This window comes from Mercurialis annua, linkage group LG1-X, assembly GCF_937616625.2.
Source record: "Mercurialis annua linkage group LG1-X, ddMerAnnu1.2, whole genome shotgun sequence".
Classification (NCBI taxonomy): Eukaryota; Viridiplantae; Streptophyta; class Magnoliopsida; order Malpighiales; family Euphorbiaceae; genus Mercurialis; species Mercurialis annua.
Window position 1 is genome coordinate 72,189,497 of NC_065570.1, and position 22,142 is coordinate 72,211,638.

Here is a 22,142-nt window from a genome sequence, read left to right on the forward strand (position 1 = left end):
CTGAGCCACAAGATCATATAAAATATAACCTTTAACATTTGGTGGATACCCCAGAAATATACTCTTAATAGCTCTCTTGTCAAACTTGGATCTATTATGCACCAAAACTGATGCAAAACTCAAGCAACCAAACACTTTAAGATGATTGTAAGCTGCAGGCTTATTATAGAGAACATGGAATGGAGTTTTATCATCAATAACAGGAGAAGGAACTCTATTAATCAAATAAACTGCATGAAGAACACAATATCCCCAAAATCTCACAGACAAAGAGGACTGAAACTTTAATGCCCTGGCTACATTCAGAATGTGTTGATGCTTGCGTTCCACAACTCCATTTTGCTGTGGTGTATAGACACAACTTGTTTGATGTAAAATACCATGTTTGTGATAGAATTCAGGAAACACAAACTCAAGACCATTATCAGATCTAATGGTTTTAATAGAACTTGAAAAATGATTCTTCACATAGATAACAAAATTCTGTAAATGAGTTCTAGCTTCAGACTTACTTTTCAGTAGAAACAGCCATGTGTATCTAGACAAATCATCCACCAGGGTCAAAAAATATTTGTATCCATGGATTGCATCAGTTTTATAAGGCCCCCAAATATCAGCATGGATTAAATCAAAAACACATTTACTGCTAGAAATACTCAAAGGAAAAAATAATCTCTTCTGTTTTGCATAATGACATGTATCAAAAACATCAATCTTAGAAACTTGAACAGATGAATCAAGTTTTGAAATTATTCTCAACCTACTAGGTGACAGATGACCTAGTCTAAGATGCCATATATATAATGGATCTTTCCTGTGTTCTTTCTCATTTTGAACAACATTATTACAGGAAGCAAACTGCAGATCATGTTGTTTCAAAATGTACAATCCAGCTCTTTTCTCAGCTAAACCAATCATTGTCCATGTAGTCAGATCCTGAATGAAGCAAGAGTCATGGTATAGGATTAAACCAATAGTTTTAGCATCTGTGAGTTTACTTGCAGAGATCAAATTGAATGAGAATGTTGGCACATGAAGCACATTATGCAATATCAGGAGAGGGGACAACTGAATCACTCCTATATGAGTTACTGGAACAAGCTGTCCAGTAGGAAGTTTTACATGGACATTTTTAGATTCTTTATAATTTTTGAAAAATGATAAGCTGCACACTATATGATCCGTAGCACCAGTATCTAATATCCATGTGTCCTTATAAGAACTTGAACTAAAGAATACATCGTGAATAGTACCTTGTTCATTTGGAGATGTTGTGAAAGTAGCAGTCAAAGAATTAACATGTGCAGTAGGTCCTGGATCATTATCATTCTGAATAAGATTCATTATCCTTTGACATTGCTCATTTGTAAAAGGAAAAACAGTACCAGCAGCAACATCAGGATAAGAATGAGGCCCCTGATGATTCATATTCCCTGCATCAATCATGTCAGAACCTGAAGAATTATAATTCTGAGAAGTATCAGCAATAGATCCTGCATATTCAACTTGATGAGCAAAAACATTATCTGGTTTTTGCTTTTGTTGCTGCTGAAAATTTTGATATCCTTGAAAGCCAGGTGGATAACCATGCTTCCTGTAGCAGATATCTACAGTGTGTCCAGATAATCCACAATATGTGCACATTTTTGGTCTTAATCCTTGCATAGGATAGTTACCAAATCTGCCACCACCTCTGAAATTACCTCTATTGAAACTGCTGTTTCCTCTTCCTCTAGCATAACAAACACTAGGCTCATAGTTAGGATTATATGCATTGGCTTCTGAATCACCAGAAGATGATCCATATCCTTTTGTCATGAAGACACTGGAATCTGCTCCCTCCTTTTGCATTGCTGCTCCATTAAACTGTCTTTCATTTTGTATCACCATGGAAAATACCTTGTTCATCACAGGTAATGGTTCCATCATCAATATTTGCTGCCTAACACCAGAGAATTGATCATTCAATCCTTTAAGAAACTTAACAACTTGATCTTGAGAGTTGTTCTTCTTTATTATCTCAGAAAAATTACAAGAACATTTAGGAATATAAATGCAAACAGGTGAAGGCCTCATACTATTAAGTTCATCCCAAAGAGCCTTCAAATGAGTAAAATACTCAGTAACAGGCAAAGAATTTTGCTTAAAACTGTAAATCTCTTCTTGTATATCACCGAGTCTATAAGAATCTCCTTGTGAAAACCTTTCCCTCAAATCATTCCAGATATCTAAAGCAGTATCTATACTAGAAACGCTATCAGCAATAGCTGGAGTCACAGATCTATAGAGCCAAGACATCACCATTGTATTACATCTTTCCCAAGCTGGAAATAAAGCATCATTGAAATCAGGAGCAACAATAGATCCATCTACAAACTTGTACTTATTCTTCGAAATCAATCCCATTCTCATGGATTTAGACCATGAATGATAATTGCTACCAGTTAAAATATTAGAAACTAAGATTAATGAAGGATTTTCATTAGGATGCAAGAAAAAAGGACTTGAAAGCATTTCTTCTGGTCTAACCGCCATTAAAGCTACTGATAAGAGTTTTAAGAAAATTTGAGGAAGAAGAAAACAGAGCAACTATGGCTCTGATACCATAATAGAAAACATCAAGAAAGCAAAACTTAGAGAAGAAGAAGAGAAGATTTCATTGAATCTCAGAAATTATGATTACAATGAATAGAGAAGATGAGCTCAGCTTATATAGCTTGAGCTATGAAGAAAATAACTGCTGATGTACACACGCAGTGTGTGTTTCCAGAAAACAGAAAATGACAATAACAGAATGCCAGGCTGTCATGCCAGGCTGTCAAATAGAAACAACTCCAATAGTTTCCGTAAATAAAAAAAATTATATATATAATTATAAAAAAAACGTAAAAAGTTCTCAACTAATAAATTTTTAAATCAATTACCTACAATTTTTATTATTTACTTTATCTATAATAAAATTTATCTTCTTATCTTTATTGGATTTAGTAATGTTTGAATTATTTTATTAATTGGCATAAATGTATAAATAAAAATTAATACATATAATATTTTATAATTTCTAATATTATAAATATATCCCTATATTTTGTATTATTTGCACGTTTTCCACTTTTTTTATCCTTCATTTTAAAAATTTGTCGTTTTCCCGTGTCTGTTTTGTGTCCTTTTCGTTTTTCGTTTCCGTTTCCGTGCTACCTAGCTATCCGGTATACAAAAAAAATGCAAGTTTTTGTCTCTCCTGATATATGAACAAATTTAAATTAAATATAACCAAACTTTACTTTTTATATGCAAATATAATTCAATCCTGGATTTGGTCATACCAACGTTTTGTTATTTAAATTGGGATCATACAATTAATATTTGTATGCAAATATATTTAAAGTTTTTTGAGTGTAAATGTACTTTTAATAAAAAAAATTAAAGTCATGTCACCTTTTAAAAAAACAAATCTAAATGAATTTAATAAAGAACGAGACTTAATCTAAAAATTAAATGTCCAAACCGGCCAAGCTAGCCGAATTTGGACGGGTCAGATCGAATATTCATACCATGAACAAATCTAATTACAACCAACTGGCATCACGTAATGAATGGCAACTCTCAAAAATATATGAATATTATAGAAAAAATATTGAATTCATTCTACGAGAAATTCTTGTGTGAACCTAGTTCACCACATAGGATTGTGAACTATCCATTAAATGTATGACACGTGGCGTAATTAATATGAACAATCAATGGAGAAATTCTTGTGTGAACCTAGTTCACCATATAGGATTACCATCCATTAAATATATGACACATGGCGTAATTAATATGAACAACCAATCATTAAATAGCCTATTAATTGGATGTTTTTTATTTAAAACATAAGGTTATTTAATGATTGGTTGTTCATATTAATTACGCCACGTGTCATACATTTAATGGATGGTTCACAATCCTATGTGGTGAACTAGGTTCACACAAAAATTTCTCCACGATGATTAATTCTATTTCTTAGCTGTTTTAAAAACAAAAAAAGAGATTATGAGATATTAGATTATGTTGGCATCATTAGTGGAGAGATCTTAGCTCTAAACTAACCCATTGATTGAGAATTTTGCTTCAAAATCTCTCAATTTTGCAATTATATAGAAATGCCGAGCTAATATAATCACAATGTGACATTCTAACGACTTTGATTTGATACAATCACATGACTTGTGTCTGTAATATAAATCCCAATTCTTCTATATAATCTCTATTATTAGTTTTAATATACTTCTAATTTAGAATCTAATGAATTCTATCTCATAATTTCCTAACCGCAAATGTCTTTATTATACAACACTTTTCAATCCAATTATTAGATTCCAGCTTAAAAGCACTTTAAATAAATCTAATCACATATTCCTTAGACACCGTTTGGATTAAGGGATTTTGATATTTATAAATTTTATTAAATCGATGGATTTTAAATACATAGAATGTAAAATTAATGAATTATGAATTCCACTGTTTGGATTAATTATAAAATCCTTAAATTTATAAAAATAAATTTAGAATATTTAAATTGTAATATAATCCACCATTCATTAAAAAATGATGGATTTCAACTTTCCCACCTAAGAGGTGGAAAACTAAACAATAAATTTTGAAGGATGAGAGATGTTACAATCCATGGTTTCCCATGTTATTTTTTTTCACCAAACGATGGAATTCCGAAATCCATGAATTGTGCAAAATCCATGGATGTTTACTCTTTCAAAATCTCTCAACTCAAACGGTGCCTTATTGTTGAATCAGTGACTTAAGTCACTCTACGATTAAAAAAATTAATTTCATTAATTATAATATAAAATTATAATTAGAGATGTACGTTTGGTTAAAACTAAATTGAATTGACTTAGAATTTTACGTTTAAAAATTGAAAATCAATTTTGTAAAAATTAAAAAAGAACGAACCAAATTAATTAGTTTGGTTTGTTTTATATTGGTTGATTCAAATTTTTGGTTTTGTTTGTCCTATAGGCAAAACGATTTTTTTCTTGTACTTTCAAGTCAAATCGAGACATAGAAATAAATATATTTTCATATTATTTTCAATCAAAACAAACTAAATTAATCTATTGAATTAGTTATTTGATTTGGTTTAATTTTATGTATCCTTATATTTAGTTAAGATAAAACTTAAATATTGACAATATATTGTTACTTCGAAATTCAACTGAATATATATTTTATTACTAATAATGTCCCTGAATTAAACCTATTAGGATTAAATTTATTGTCAATATGCATGAGAGACAAAATATGATACCTGGGACTTTCATTCGTACGGCAAAGCATGTAACTGTTTTTCTAAAATTTGGAAAGAAAAATAACAAAATCCATATAACTTTTTACATATACTTTGTTGGCTACGAACATAATTTATATATAATCTGTTAGATTTATTGGTCCAGAATGTCCTAATTAATTCTTTACTACGGAACTTTAATTGGATAGCGTCTAAATTGTTGTTTTTTAAAATTTATCCAACTTTTTAAAAATTAATTTATTATTTTTTAAAAACTGATTTATTCAATTGTATTTGCTGGGGCTAGACGTTTTCTTGGCATAGTGATACCGATTGTGGGCATTGGCGCTTCGAACATCAATGGAGGAGGTATTACATACAAGATACAGCAATTCAATTTTTGAAGGAGACTGTCAGGTTCTGAGTGATGCTGTTAGTTCCTCCTCTAGTAATGATCGAGATGCTGGAGTAATATTAGAAGATATTATTAGTCTAGTTTTCAGATCTTCGAAAATTAGATTTCAGTATGTCAACCGTAATTGTAATTGACTGGCCCATTTGTTGGCTAGAAAAGCCCTATTTGATGAATGGTCTCATCATTTTGTTTTGGAATGGCTCACTCAAATTTGTTGGGGAGTTATTCATCATTGTATTTCGACTATTCCATTAAATGAAATTTTAGCCTTTGAAAAAGAAAAAAAACTGATTTATTCAAATCGTATGATTTTTTAATTAATAATTTTTTAAATTTTAAAAAATTGTACATATTCAACTCTTACACAAGTACAATTAAATTATTTTTGTCAATTTGGATAGATTTTTAGTAAATTAGTCAATTTAGATAGATTTATAATTTTTAAAAGGTTCGAAAACATCTCTAAAAAGTTAAAAAAATTGATTTATGTCACCATTATATCTTTTTATTTACTTAATTTTAAATTTATGCCATGTAAAATTAATAAATTCAAAAATCATTTAAATCAAATATAAAAGTATAACATAATTTAGAATACAAATAAAAAGTTATCTCCAATTAAATGATATTATTGAATAAACGAATTGACCTGAAGACCGTAACACACTTTGCTAAAATTTTATTCGTCTATTAATCAAATCAATTGAAAGTGGCTTAGTCACAATTAATTTCATTTTTATTTTACTATAGAAAAGAAATGGTGATGATGATGGATTATTACACATGTGAACTTTGTCCTTATTTCAAGTGTACTGGTCCGCTCTCTTTGTCCTTATGTATATTGTCTGTTGAGCCTATTTTTCTTGATCACATGCATCAAACCCAGTTTACACATTATTTATTTATTTCTTTATTTGTAGAAAAGTATAATAAAAAATTCCTCAAAAAGAAAAAGAAAAGTATAATAAAATCTGTACTTCAAAGGGTCTAAAGAAGTCAATGGTAGAACAGTAAATTTAAATATTTTATATTTACATCACTAGCTAGATGGAGTGAAATTTATAAGATGAAAAATTAATATTAAACTTGTCTCAAATTAATAAACAGTTTAATATAAATATAAATATTAAAAAATTTAATAAATCTATATTTTTAATGCAATGTACTATAATGAATGAGAGTATCTATTATCATTGAAGCAATAAATTACTGCCGATAATTTGAGATAAAAAAAATAGAATAGTGCCTATCAATTTGGAACGGATAAAGTATTTTATATTTAAATCACTAGCAAGATGGAGTAAAAACTTATAAGATGGAAAATTAATTTTCATTTATTATTACTACCTTACAAATAACAAAATAGTGAGATGTAAATGATATAATAAAAAAATTAGCCTATAACAAAGAAAATTGGCACAATAAATTTAATCAGTGATGATGTTAATCAATATTCATGTCAAATTTCCTAATTTATGTGCTTTTATCAAAAAATTATTAATAGTAAGTGAGGAAGAAAAAAACCCTAAAACTTATATATCTCTTCACTAAATTATATCTACCGATATTATCATGAAAAATTATTATAAGTTTTTTTTATCACAATTTCAATAGTCATAAGCTACAAAATAATTAAAATTTACTAGGGAAAATTCTATTATAATTTTGATGGTAATAATCAGCATGCATATCAATCTATTTATTTTAAAATATATATATATATATATATATATATATATATATATATATATATATATATATATATATATAAGTGATGTCTGAATTTTTACTTTTTAAAAATATAGCAAATAAATATTTTTTATCATTTTTCGGATTTCAATATGTTAAAAGAATGATAAAAAAAGTCATTTTGCCCTCTAACTTGTACAAACAGCTAAAATAAGGTTAAACTTCACTTACAAAATAAAAATTCCGGTTTGTTTTACTCCTTTAACATCAATTGTACGTCCGGCTCTTATAATGGTCAATATATTTAAGTCGAAGTAACAAAAAAAATTTAGAGTGTCTATTTTGAAAATATTTTTATTTAAAATAAAGTTCAAATGGCAAAATAGAACTTTGTTGAAGGATAAAATTAAGCTCCATATGCTTAAAGTTTATCATATATTAGCAAAAAAATGATTTATAGAGTGTAAATGAGATATCTTTTCACGGGGCATTAAAATAACAAACTATCCAACAAATTTAAATTTTATTTTGACTTTATTATTAATTTGATGATGAAAAAATAAATAAAATAACTTGTTTGATACAATCTTAAAAATTAAAACATTAGTTTTAAAAAATAAAATACTAAAATACGATACAAAATTATACAGATATGGCTTGAATGATAGATCGCTTTTTTAGTATAGTAGAATTAATAAAACTCCCATAAAAAAAAGTTGTAATATAGAAATTAGAAAATCTGAAATTAAAATCAGGCAGAGTATCATCTAGTGATCTAGTCAATATCTAATTAGAAAAATCTAAATTAACTATAATCTTACGTAATTGTACTTTAGGCCTACTTATGAAATCATAGGCTTCTCAAAAGATGGAGCTATAATCATTTTCTTGTCACCCTCGTCTCAAACTTAGGCTAATTAGACGTAGATGAACTTAGAAGGAACACTTTGATGGGGAACATTAATTACATATAATAGACAAAATAAATAAAATATTTATAATTAATTAAGTTAGCACCCATATATAATTAAATTAAAGTTGATTTAAAATAGATGTTCGAGTCGTCCTTATGTGCGGACTAATCAAGTTTTTTTAAGGATAATTATTAATACGTGGCTCATATTAATATATATCTCTTGTGTAAGATTAAGATTAAATACTTTTTTGCTACACCATCGGCTATATAAAAGGTTGACTCTATATATAATTGGGGCATGATTAGTGCACCAAAGAAGTTTTATTTCGTTTTAAAATAACTTGTTATTTTCAGTTTTCAATTTTCAATATTTTATTTTTAAATAAAATATGTATATTTTAAAAAGACTTTACAATGCATCATTAATAGAAATAATTAAAATGACGAATGTAATTTTTTTTAATGTGTGTAATATATAAAATGATTTTTTTAATTAATAATAATTTATGGTGATCAGTCAGAAACTAACACCGGCCTAACTAATTGGGTCAAGACTCGAGTAATAATGATAAAAAAAAAGCATGTAGGGCTGGTTGGTTAGTTGAATCAATGTCCCTTGTGTACGGTCTTTTTCCGGTTTCGAGTCTTTCATAACCTAGGACCACTTCAACCCAATCTTACCATTAGATTAGGGAAATTTACTAAATCCAGTAAAACTGTGAAATTTCAAATAAATAACTTGTTTTTCTTATACTAGAATCACTTGTTCAGCAAGAAGTTAATGCTTTTATATAATAGATTCTTTTTAAAGTAACCAATAAAAACATAGTCTTTTTGGGAAGGGAAAAAAATGAGTTTTTTTTTAAATATTATAAAAACATAATTTTTTTAATATTTAGATTATATTTAAAAATTCACTTTGCATGCTCCGTATTAAGTGTATCGGATATATATATTCAAAAATAAAAGTGGAAGAAAAGTTTATTTTTTAAATAAATTTGAAATTCTAAAATTCATAGCATATTTTAAAAGTAAATATTTTATTTTGGAAGTTTTGTGGTTTTTAGTGGCATGCACTATTCACCAGCAGCACTCTCTTCAACTTCAGCTAGCAAACTGGGTCTCCATTTTTAACCATCCAATTTGTGGGCCACCACTTAATATTGGACCAATCCTGGATTATTATATCTTACGAGATTTCATCAGTGGGCCTCCACCACATGGGCTTGTTTTGAATATTAAGGCATTCATATTTGTTTTTTTATATGGTGATCATGAATTTCTAATTATTTAAAACACAAATTTAATATATATTTTTTGAAATAAAGTATATGTTATGACCAGAAGATATATTTTACTCAGAAGAAAAAAGTTTGTTCTACCATAAATTTTCGGCTATTTATTTAACTTTTAAGTAAGTTGGCACTAATCAAACGATATTAATTGGAGCAATTATTGGACTATTATATTTGTTCTTTTATACCTAAAATGAAAATCTTGATTTTTAAGTGTTACAGCACAAAAAGATATTAGGTCGACTAATTTATACTCTATCAAATTTTTACCTAAATCTTGTTCATTTGAGTGAACTTCAAAATTTATAAAAAAAATGTAAAATGTTCGATATATATGGAAAATTTTATTTTATCTAATAATATCAAGGTATTATGTCTCTTTTTTTTTCTCTTATAATAATCTATTTAAGAAAAATAAATGATTATTTAACATTCTTTTCCAAAGTTTGATTCTCTTATTCAATCACCTTCACCTTAAATCAGTGGGTTATGAATCAGTAAATCAACAGTTGGTCTTGTATCGAGTAAAGAATACTAAAAGTTGTTTAATAGAAATATATTTGAGTCACCATCCAAGGAAAAAAAATGCTTCTAGTTCTAGAACTAGAGTATACCTACACTATTCATATAGTATAATATGCGCATTATTTCATTGTAAAATAAATTAATTAATGGTACTGAAGTGAGCAAAAGATAATGTATAAATGTACACATCAAGTTAAGCTCCATGATGATGATGATGATGAATAAATAAAAAATATTATTTTATTGGTTTATTTCATTTCTGACAAAGAACATTCTGTTTAGACAACAGTTTTAACGGTTAGAATCTGACAATAACCGGCAATGCATTATCAACGGAGCTCGAGCAAAAAAAACAAACAAATTACCAGCAGAGACAAAACCCTTAAATCAAGCAATTTGATCATATTAGTTCTCCCGGAGGGTACATTTGTAGTTGGTTTGGTAACAAACCAACCCCACACCACTGTCAGGAATTTTTACACAGAACGGTAACTTAATTTAATTACAACCCTAATTTAAAACCCAGATTATACTTTTTTCATGGGTTATTCTTAATCTCTCTAGGGTCAGAGTCAAGTAAAAAAACCCAGAAGAAAAAATTACAGACCAAAAAGAAAAAAGAGAAGCAAGTATAGCAGCTTCATCTAATTAAGCTAATTAAAACCCGAGTAATTACCGGCGAGTTATAACTCAAATGATATAAGCGCCAGCAGCAAACTGCTTAGATCGTGAATTTAATTCCTCCCACAAGCTCTTCTCCCACCCGAATTATCAAAAAAAAAACCTGAATAATTTATCTGAGCATGGATGTTAGCGACAGAAAAACTTCTTCTTCACAAGGAATAGTGAGACCCATATCATGGTCAAATCCGAACTCTTCTTCAGCTTGTTGAAGCAAGTTCTGAAACTCGGGTCTGGTCAAGAAGGAGATGGGTACTATATATCTGCTTCTATTTTCACCAACATATACAGCAAAATGTCCCTTTGGAACATCTAACGGAAGGCCGTCGACATCTTGGTAACCGGGTTTTTTTCCTAAGCTTGAACATCTCTTGACGATCTGTTTGATGACGGCTGTTTGAGACAATTTGTTTGATTTTCTGATGGCCATAGTTGATTTTCTTTTTCTTTACACTGTAAGTGTTTGTGTTTATGCTTCAATGAGAGTAAAGAAAAGAGAGTGGTTAGGGGTGGGTGTGAGTGAAAAAGTTGGAGGGGGGATTGTAGGGTATTTATGGGGAGAATTAGAAGAGAGGGAGAGAGAGTCATGTGGGGCTGTGGGGGCAATGGACAGACCATAGGGTGTTTTTGGGGTCTGTGGGAGTTTAAGGACATGCTTGGTGACTAACCCATTGGGTTTACACCCCCTTGTTGCCCTCCCTAAGGACATCTTGGTCCCTCCTAAAATATTAAAACTAATCGTCTTAATTTAATTTAATCAAACAGATAAATAGTATGATTAGGTTCACTTTTTACTATCGGGATATAAAAACCTTTAACTTTTTAATTTTAAAATAAAATAAAATGACATTAAAATTAGAAATCAAATTATAAAATACGATAAATTTTAACTATTTAAACACATGTTATAGTTTAATAGTAAAGGTCTCAACGTACATCCAAAATGTCATTAGTTTGAACTCTACATCTCCATTGTGCATTGAAAAAGTTATAAGTTCGAACTCTGCACTATCCATCGAGAAATTCATAAGTTTGCATTGTGCCTCTGCGACCTATTGATGGAGATTGCCTCTCGTTATTCGGACCAATCTATCTAAAAAAGCTATAAAAATTTATATATATTTAAGAAAATTGTTTTATTTATAAAGTTTTTTTTATTTAAAAAATCTGCTTAAAATTGAAAAATCAAATTAGAAAAATGATTTTTTCATAACAAATAAACCGTATTGACTATTTTTAATTGAATTCAGTTTGATGTTTCGACCAGTCTTGTTAGTGAACACCCTTATCTACACTTCTGCTTAGGGGTGAGTAAAAGAACTTATCAAACCGAAACCAAACTAAATAATATGATTAATTGTCTAAGGTTTAGGTTTTACTTTTTACTTTTTATGTTTAATGATTTAGGTATAGAATTTTGAGTTTTACAGTTAACCGACTAACCGGTTTATAAATAATATATTTTTATAAATTATAATCATCTCTCTATATACATCCTAATATTTTTTAATGATTTAAAATAAAATACCTTTTTTTATCTACACACATCAAAGCCCTAAACATAAATATCTATATTAAAAATATTTTCTTAGAATATATTTATATTTTAGTAAAAAAAATTAGAACAAAATTATTTCCCAATAAATTAATTACCTAATAGAAATAAGAATACATAAATTTATGAATAATCGACACTCAACACCATCATAAAAATATTATATTCTTATTTGTTAAAGAAATAGAATAGAATTAGAGTTTTGTATTGAACTACCACTTAAATTTGATGCTATAAAACCGAAAATTCAAGTCATTCTAAATGGTTAATCGTTTTAACTTTTAGGTTTAGACTTTTAATTTTGAAAACCGTATTACCGATTTAGAAACAGAGTTCATGGATCAATAAACCGGTCCATGCCCTCACCCCAGCTTCTTTTTCTTTTCTATCCTTGAGTTTCACCTATGCAGTAATTTCTGTGTTTGGAAACTGTACAATATTTTACCATTTCCACATTTCCTTATTCTTTCATTTACCTTACAAAAGGTGTTTCTGCGTAATAATTTATTGCCTCAGTTAAAAATGGAAATTGGTCAAGACATTCCTGGCATAGCCCATTGGAGTACTAGTAATTGGCTATATTTCTCACTTTTTCAGTTTATATGCTCAAGATAACTTTCATCAATTATGTTCAACAAATTCTCCCAAGAAAATTAAAACTTTCAATTAGCCATTATCACTTTTCTTCATGCCTTCAAATTTCAAAGATACAGATTCTGTTGTGTCCCCTCTTTAGGGTTAGTTGACACATTCTTCTATTTAGTTGTTTCACCCTTGAGATCCCAACTCTCTTTGCGATAAAACTAGTCATTTCTACTCAAGTTTGCTGCTTAGGCTGGTAAGGAGTTTAAATCAGTGTTTTTAAGAACCGAACTAGACCATACTGTTTAACCGGTTTGACTGTAAACTAGAAGTCATTTCAGTCCGATTCTTCTTTAAAAAATTAAAATATGGTTCAAGCTACTTGAATAGAAAAAACCCTAAAACAATGAAAATCGCTAACCGGTTAAACCGTAAAAACTATCATACGGTTTGAATCACCAAAAATAAGGTTTTGACTTTAAATATTTTAACAAAGTAAAATTTTAAACACAAAAATCACTGCAATAAACAAATCTAGTAAACCGACAAACTATATAACTTAAATAGTATGTGCGTTAGACATCATTCTGTTAAGATCGTACGTCAAAATCTATTTACAATCCCCAAATGTTCCTTTTATTTCACTATTCTCTTCATTTATTCTTTCTTTAATTGATACCTCCATCAAAATTAAAAATAAATATATAAGTACTAGAAGTAAAAAATAATCGATGGGAAATTTCCAAGAAATTGTTACCATGACTAGTGAAGATAGTAGTATATATTTAGGAAACCTAAAACAAAGTGAGTTGAATTGAATTCATCCAATTCAGTGAATGTAAATAAATAGTTACCCCCCTCTTATTGAATAATGGGTGTACTGGATATCGTACCATATGACCACTTGCATGCTATGCTATGCTATGGGTTTCGTTTCGCCTTAAACGTTGAGCTACTTATTTCCATAGATGTGGTGACAGATAAAACACCAGTCTTTCACATGCTCTCCTGCTGCTTCATCATTTTTCTTTCACACAAATTGTACGTTTACATTCTTAGCTTTTCTTCAATCTACTATTTAACTATACCAACTTTTTTATTTTAGTAATGTATCTACAAGTGTATCAAACAATTTTTTTTATTTAATTTTATTATTTGTACACGTAGTTGTTCTTTTGGTAATATGGAGGTAAGATTTAAACAAATGTGGAATTTACTTTTATATTTTAGTACAAAATTGAACGAAAATCACAAAAAACACTTTTTAAAAAAAATAAATTGAAATACTAATTTAGACAAATAAATGCCGAGACGATAGAATAATGGCTAATTGGTTACGATTGTCATTGCACTTTGTGTTTACTTCAGTTTAATGATTCTGTATTTGATTATTGAATTTATATTTAAGTAATATTGTGAGGTTTTAAAGCAATCTATGGTGAAATAATGTGTATGTTGCAATCGATTTTTGACTATATTTATACCAAATTACACCTTATATATTATGTACGCACATAACCAATCAACAATCAACTCGATATTTTTGTTAGTGACAACATATATACCATTCTTATTGAAATATAACTATAGTTTAGTCGCCAAAATACAAAGTACGATAGCAAAAATAAAATACAAGTAAAGAACACCGAAAAAAATAGATTCTAAAAAGTTCATACACCAATTTCATGATTTTTCCTTTCTCCTTTTAGCACCAACTCAATTCATATCTTATGTATCAAAATATCAATTGGTGAATTAAGATAAATGTTTTGATTGCTACATCTCCTTTGGGTGAATTCATTACTTCAACAATTGATAAGGGCAAGTTGGCTACTATGTCATGGCATGGAGCGCGATAAATCATATAAATATATCTAACTTTGATAAATCATAAAAATAAATTGTTACGTGTTAGTTGTTACAGCCTAAGAAGGCATGAATTATGATATATATATATCTATCTATTAATTAATTTAATCTTCACTATGCATGATTTATACAATAACCAATTTATATACTATTTGCTAAAATGCCTTAAACATGATGTCATGAGGAAAATTAATGATACACAATTTTTTAATTGTTAGAGACCAACTGTGTCATGCTTATAGCATCCAAATACATAGGTGTGGAGTTAGTTTTTAAGTAGGGTAACCGACTAAATTAGATTAGTCTATCTTTAAAATTGAAACTTATTAAATTAATCAAAATTTAAAAAATTTAAAATTAAACCGACTGAATTAATCGATTAGTTTATAGATTAAATTATTAAAAATAATTATTAATAATAAAGAAAATGTAATCAAATTAACCAAACTAACTAAAATAACTGATACTTTTAACTAAAATAGATCAATTTTGATCGATTAATTTGGTTTTACCGACAATTCTTCACTCATATGATTCACTATTAAAAATTAATAGTTTTAGCTTCTTTAGTCCACTAAACATCCAAATAGCCAATTAACTGCTCCTTTTTATAATCACTTTAAAATTCAAGTAATCAATCAATTCAATAATTTAAATTATTTAATAATCAACCAAACCAAAAAAATATATTATTAGTTGGAACTCCAACTATAATTAATTATTTTGATATATTTCCGGTTGTAAATTTTTTATTTGATTGGAAATGTATATAATCATAGACTAAACTGATTAACCTTGTGCTTAAATCAATTACTTTAAGTTATTGGGTGAAATTTTAACTATAATATTGATATGTCTAACACCAATAAGTAAAGCAACGTTCATAAAAAAAAAAAACTAAAGCAACACTTTCTTTCCTATAAAAAAATTTGACATTATTTTTTAAAGGCTTAATGGTAAAAAAAACCCAAACCTTTATGACTTGTTGCAATTATATCCAAACCTTTTAATTTTTGCAATAATATCCAAATTGTATTTTTTTTGTTGCAATAATATCCAAATTGCATTTCTTGTAGTAATAATAGTCAAATTAATGGCTAAACTTGTTGTTTTTAATTAAGATATTAGGCTATTATTATATTTTGATGTATAATAATATAGTAAAAGTCCCAAAAAATGAAAAAAAAACTCAAAAAAAATCACATAAAAAGTGCAATTTGGATATTATTACAACAAAATAATACAATTTGGATATTATTGCAAAAATTAAAAGGTTTGGATATAATTGCAACAAGTCGTAAAGGTTTGGGTTTTTTTTGCCATTAAACCTTTTTTAAATCACTGAAATTCTTGAATAAAGTATAGGTTAGTTATTGCACAGATAATTATTATATTTAACTTAAGTTGATAAGAAAAAAATTAAATAGGTTTATTTTTTTAATCATTAAAATAGGTTTACTTATGACTTTCATAGTCTTAAAACATTACTTAAGTTATATAGTTTATCAATTTAATTTGATAAGTATGATTAAACACGATTTTTCATATCATCATATTGGGTCATGCCTCTTGTGCACGTTCAAATCTTTAAATTAAATAACCCCAGGATTAAGGTAAGATTTGGTTAAGATACTACAATATTTCAACTAACCTATGCTGTTACTATTTATAAGATAAAGTTCTCGCAGCCTACGCATACGCAGCATGCATGTCATAATCATATTTATAAGTTTAATAACTACTTTGACTGCATTGAAATACATTTGTTTTTTAGTTTATTAATTTGATGATATCACAATTTGCCTAACTTTTGAATTCGAATAAAAAATTTACTTACCCTATTGTTTAAAATTAATGAATTTGCAAGAAAAGGGAGAATAGACTTTTGATTGGAGATCTCTTGCTTGAAGCACATTAATTGATACAGCATAAAAAGAACATGACTAACTATATATAGGGACAGTGGTCCTCTCAATATTAATAGTACTGCCCAGCTCCAATATTTTAAATAGGGGAGATAGATTATTTAGTCATAAATAGAGGCAAGAAAAATAAACAAATAAATAAATGATGAGAACCACAAATATTATATTTATGGTAGCTATGTGTGTATTTGATAGTTCGGTTCAGCAATGCAAATGTCAAAACCGGCCGGTTTTGAATTATATTAAATGATTAAAATTCGGTTGAGTTTAATTTGATCAAATTATTATCTTTTACAAATTATAATTACAAAAAATTAAAATAAATCTAAAAAATTAAATCTAAGCCAGATTATAATATATTGATATTTAATTTATGCAAATAGACGGCTTAAAAAAATTGAACCGAACTAAATTTTTTTCAAAGTTGTAATTACGAAACCAAATAGACCGTTTTCGGCTTGGTTCAATGCAGTTTTTCATTTGGTTACGATCATAAAATTGGTTCCCCCATGTTGTAAGGTGGATTGATCACAAGCTTTGTGTTTCTACTTAATTAGTGCCCTACTTAAATCTTAATCCATACGGCACCGTCCGGACTGTCCTCTTTGATCTGTTTGGCATTTCATTTCATTTGATTGTTATGGTAAGTGGTACAGTGACAGTACCTTCATTTTCTCACGCCAATTCCATGCTCCTTAATTTACTTATTGTTTACAATTTCTGCACATGCATGCTTCCTTGTAGTCGTTTTATACTTATCCCCACCACGTCCTCACTTCTCTTTCAATTTTATGTATCATACTTATTAGTGTTTAAGTTAATTTTGTATTTATTAATTTGCTTTCTTTTATAAGAACAGATGGAATTTATATATTATTTATACGGGTTTCTAATCAACAACTAAAATGATAGTGTTTTGACATTGCAAAAGCTTATAATCGAAAAGAATAACGCCGTTGAAGTGTTGAATCGTACACGACGACTTTTGTCCTCATTTTTCTACTAGCATGTCCAATGGTAGATAGTTGAAAAAATCGGCATTCAAGTTCTGTTGATTAAGAAAAAGTTGAAACTAAGAGAGATCGAGTTGAAACTATGAAGTTATTATTCATCAAAAAATGTCTCAGATAAATGGTATAAGCGATATGCAGCAAACTGCTAAATCGTGGGTTCATCCCAAGTGCTTCCCCCTCCTCTAATAAAATACTGCTAATAAAAAAATTGTAAAACTAAAGAAAACAAAAATAAAATAATTTTTTTAAATTAAAAAATTAACAAAATTTGACTAAAAAAAATAAAATCCGACATCAATAGCAAAGATGAAGAATTTTATTAATCCATTTTCCATTAAATTGGACCCTTAAATTGTTCAAACTTCTCAGAACCACAATTGCCGATCTGTCTCTAGATTTTTTGTATATCATTTGTGTAGGAATGAACACGTTATGAATGGCATCATAATTTCTTTGAATGTTAAAGAGAATCATGAAGTCAACCAATAATGGGAGAGGATCGAAAATCCCACAACTAGTGAACTGAATAAATAACGGATTTGTAAAGAAATTAATAATTAGGTGAGTTGACGAAGATGAGCAATATTATTAAAAAGTAATGCAAGGACTGGGGCCATGGTCTGGTGTCGCAGTCTTGAAAGAGGGCTATACGTATTTAGAGAAGAGTAGACGATGCATGTTCTGTGATTCAGATTGGCTGCTCATCCAATCATACTTCAATCTAACCAATGTTGGGCTTCGCTATACTTGCCGAAAGGCTGCAGTAAAAAAATTGCACCAGCATGCAATTTCTAAGGCTGAGAATTAATGATCCCCCCACCCCATCTTTCTTGGTTTTAGTTTAGTGTACATTAGATAATTTTTTTTTGGCTTATCCCTTTAAAAACCTCTCACCTTTTATCTCCAATTCATTTGCACCCTCACGTTATAAAACCACCAAATATACCCAAATTACGAACTTTCACTTCCAATTGTACCCTCAATCATTAAATTGATCTTTTTTCACTTGAAAAAATAGGTTTATTTTTGTTTTAAATAAAATATTAAATCCTATTTTAAAATATATGCTAAAATTTAAAGTATTGATTTGAACATTTTTCAAGTGAAAAGAGGTCAATTTAATGCTTGCGGGTGCAATTGAAAGTGAAAGGTCGTAATTTGGGTATATTTGGTGGTTTTACAACGTGAGGGTGCAAACGAATTGGGGGTAAAAGGTGGGGGAATTTTAAGGGGCTAAGCCTTTTTTTTTGAATGACAGCTCATCACTTTTGACAAAATTAAATATTTTAGATTGAAAGATCGCGGTGAAAGTCACCACATAATTTAGGGTCCATGTGTGATTATTAACCGACGGTTTCTCACCACTAGTTTTTGCTCAAGTGTTGTAAAAAAAAGACAAGATAGTAAGGAGTTGGAGGTATGTCAGCAGCAACTGCCTTGGTTAACTTTTATTCATATCTCTTATCGTAAATAAACTGTAACTGCAACGTTTAGATCAGCTTTCATGAGTACGTTTTCTTTTCTTTCTTCGCAAATTATTGATAGGGTAAGGCAGTTGCCAACTGTACCCATCTCTACCTGCTTCTATGCACTCGCTTCGTAAGCCCACCACGTTTATTTCTACCGCTTTTACCACTTTTCCCTTTCTCGTACAATATGCAAATGCCTCCAAAAATGTGTGATGGTGCTGCACCTGCACTTTGACAACAAAAATAAAGGACTAACCATCTAAGGTCTCTTAGTTTTATGTTTTTTTGTTTATTTAGTCTTTGAACTTTTATTTGATTTTATCTGATCTCTAAATTTTCATATTTCATCTTATCCGATTTCTGAATTTTGATTTATTGATTTCCAGGTTCTCAGACTGATGCCTATCCATTTTGTAGCCTCACGAAATGGTTTTATTGCTTTTCCATACGTATAAATAAGTTTTATTAACTACAGAGCGTGGTACAAAACACTAGACGGGTTTCCATTTGAGAAGCGAAAATTAAAATTCAGGAGTCAGATAAGACCAAATGAAAGTTCAGGGATCAGATAAACAAAAAACATAAAGTTAAGGGATCGGATAAGACCAAATTGCAGTACAGGGACCAGATAAATAAAAAAATATAAAGTTAAAACACCTTAAAATGAGTTGATCCAAAAATAAATTGAATTAAAATAAATCAATAAATATCTGGTGTAAACAAGCAGAGTTGAGTCCGAATTCAAATTAGAATTGAAATATAGTATACAAGCTCAAGCTCCAGCTGGAATGAGATTAAATTCTCAAGTCGAGCTCGAGTTTAACAAAAAAACAAAAATTATTATTACAAATTATTATATATGTTATATTATTTATTTTTTTCAAGCTGCAAGTAAGGCATGAGGTAATAATTAAGATAATATATACCTAAGTTTAGAGATTTAAAAATCAATATAGTAAAATAACTAATTTTATATATTTAAGATATCCGTTTAGGCTCGTAAGCATCTTGAGCTTAATTATAACTCACTCGAGCCTCTTAATGGATGGATACTTGAGCTCGGTTTGAGATAAAATTCGAGCAGTTTAACTTCAACCAATTTTTTTGAGTTGATCATGAGTTTTTTTAGGTTCTGTTTGGTTCAAATAAATTTCACAATTTGTTTGGAATTCAATTGAATTTCTACAAGATATGTGTTTGGTTCAAATGAATTTTTACAATTTAAATTTATATTTATACTCGAAATACAATATTCAATTTATTTCACTTAATTTAATTTTTTTTTGATGAATAATTTAATATTATTTTCATATTTAAAATTCGGAAAATCAAATACAAAAGTCATTTTTCAAATGATTTTCATGTAGAATTCATTTAAAAATGAAATGAATTGAAATGAATTCTATACTAGAATTGATCCAAACAGGCCCTTAACGTTAATTTCGAGTAATTCATGATTAGCCCAACTCGTTGATACTCCTAATTACTGATAGACTACATCTATGTAAGACTACTTTTAACTTGATATATTCTTATTACGACTCAAACTCTAAAGGATTTCGAGGTGTGATCTGATGCAAAACGATAATGATTAGAAAGGACGCAGGCCTTAATTTGTTGTTTCAGAGACTACTTCGATACTAAAGTCAATAAGATTTTCGTAAGGTTGTAATGAAAAATAATGAACAATAGTATATAGTGTTTTGAACTGCATAACTCATCGATGTTCGTATTTATATGCATATGATAGGGTAGCAGCTCGTAGTGGTGCGCAACATCATGACTATATATCGTTGTTAGTGACGTATAAACTCAAGTTCTGAATTGTAGCGCAAGGTGAGCACAGGAAACTTCTCTAGTCACGTATGTAATATCAATTGACGGGTTAGTTAGATCGGTATTTTAAAGATCGTCTAACTCGTTTTGAGAGTCCGATAATAGGAAATCGATAATAATTAATAACGAATTCTAATGGTATGGTACGTCAAAGATTGATACACTATATTAAATAGTAGACAATAATCAAACATGTTTACATTGAATAAAAGTTGGAAACAGACTATACAAGCTTATATTTATAGTATATTGTTTAGCAGGAATGGAGAAAACCTTAACTACCATAAATTTGCAGCAGTATGGCCCTAGACAACAACCTACACGTAAAGTTGTTTGTTACAATTCTTAAACCACATATTTTGTCATCTCATTTTTAAACCTAACTTATATTCTTGCATAAAATCAAGATGGAAGGAGGAAAATTAGAGGCCCCACGACACCGTTTAAAGGACTTACGGACGTACCTCAACTATATCAAAATGCATAAGCACATGCACATGTACTGTTGAAGATATATAAACAAAATGAGGAAGGGCCAATTGTGTAGATGTCTTCATGTCAAATGCAATTGGTTTCTCAATTTACACACACCACTACTAAAATATACTCCCTCCGTCCCACTCTAATTGACAAAATAACTAAATTACAATAACCAATACAAACTAATAAATGACATAGATAGTTACTTTTATACCCCTCTATTGATAATAGAGCTAATTAATACTATTAGTATGTTAGTCAAATTCTCATTAAATATTCACAATTTTTCCATAAAAAGTTTAAATTTAAATGAGGGTAAAGATGGAAAGTTAAAGAAAAAAATTATAGTTAAGTTAGTTTTGTCAATTAGAATGGGACACCAAAAATTCCATATTTTGTCAGTTAGAGTGGGACGGAGGGAGTATATTTAATAAATATTATTTTTGTACACGTACCGTCCGATTTTCGGAATCAGTGCTCCGACTAATTCGGACCGAATCATCAAGTAGGACTCATTAAGGCGGCGAAACTTTTTCCGAAGATTTTTAAAGTTGCTCCATATCCGGGTCCAATGACGGAGCCGAGGCCTTGGCCGCCAACTTCTA

At 29.0% G+C, this 22,142-nt stretch overlaps 1 protein-coding gene across 1 annotated transcript; it reads right to left on the reverse strand.

The window, feature by feature from the left end:
- Positions 1–10,509: 10,509 nt before the first annotated feature.
- On the reverse strand, positions 10,510–11,417 carry LOC126677241 (protein SMALL AUXIN UP-REGULATED RNA 51-like). The gene has a single exon (XM_050371777.2). It carries the CDS (start codon positions 11,236–11,238, stop codon positions 10,921–10,923), a length of 318 nt encoding a protein of 105 aa, XP_050227734.1. The 5' UTR covers positions 11,239–11,417; the 3' UTR covers positions 10,510–10,920.
- Positions 11,418–22,142: the final 10,725 nt, after the last annotated feature.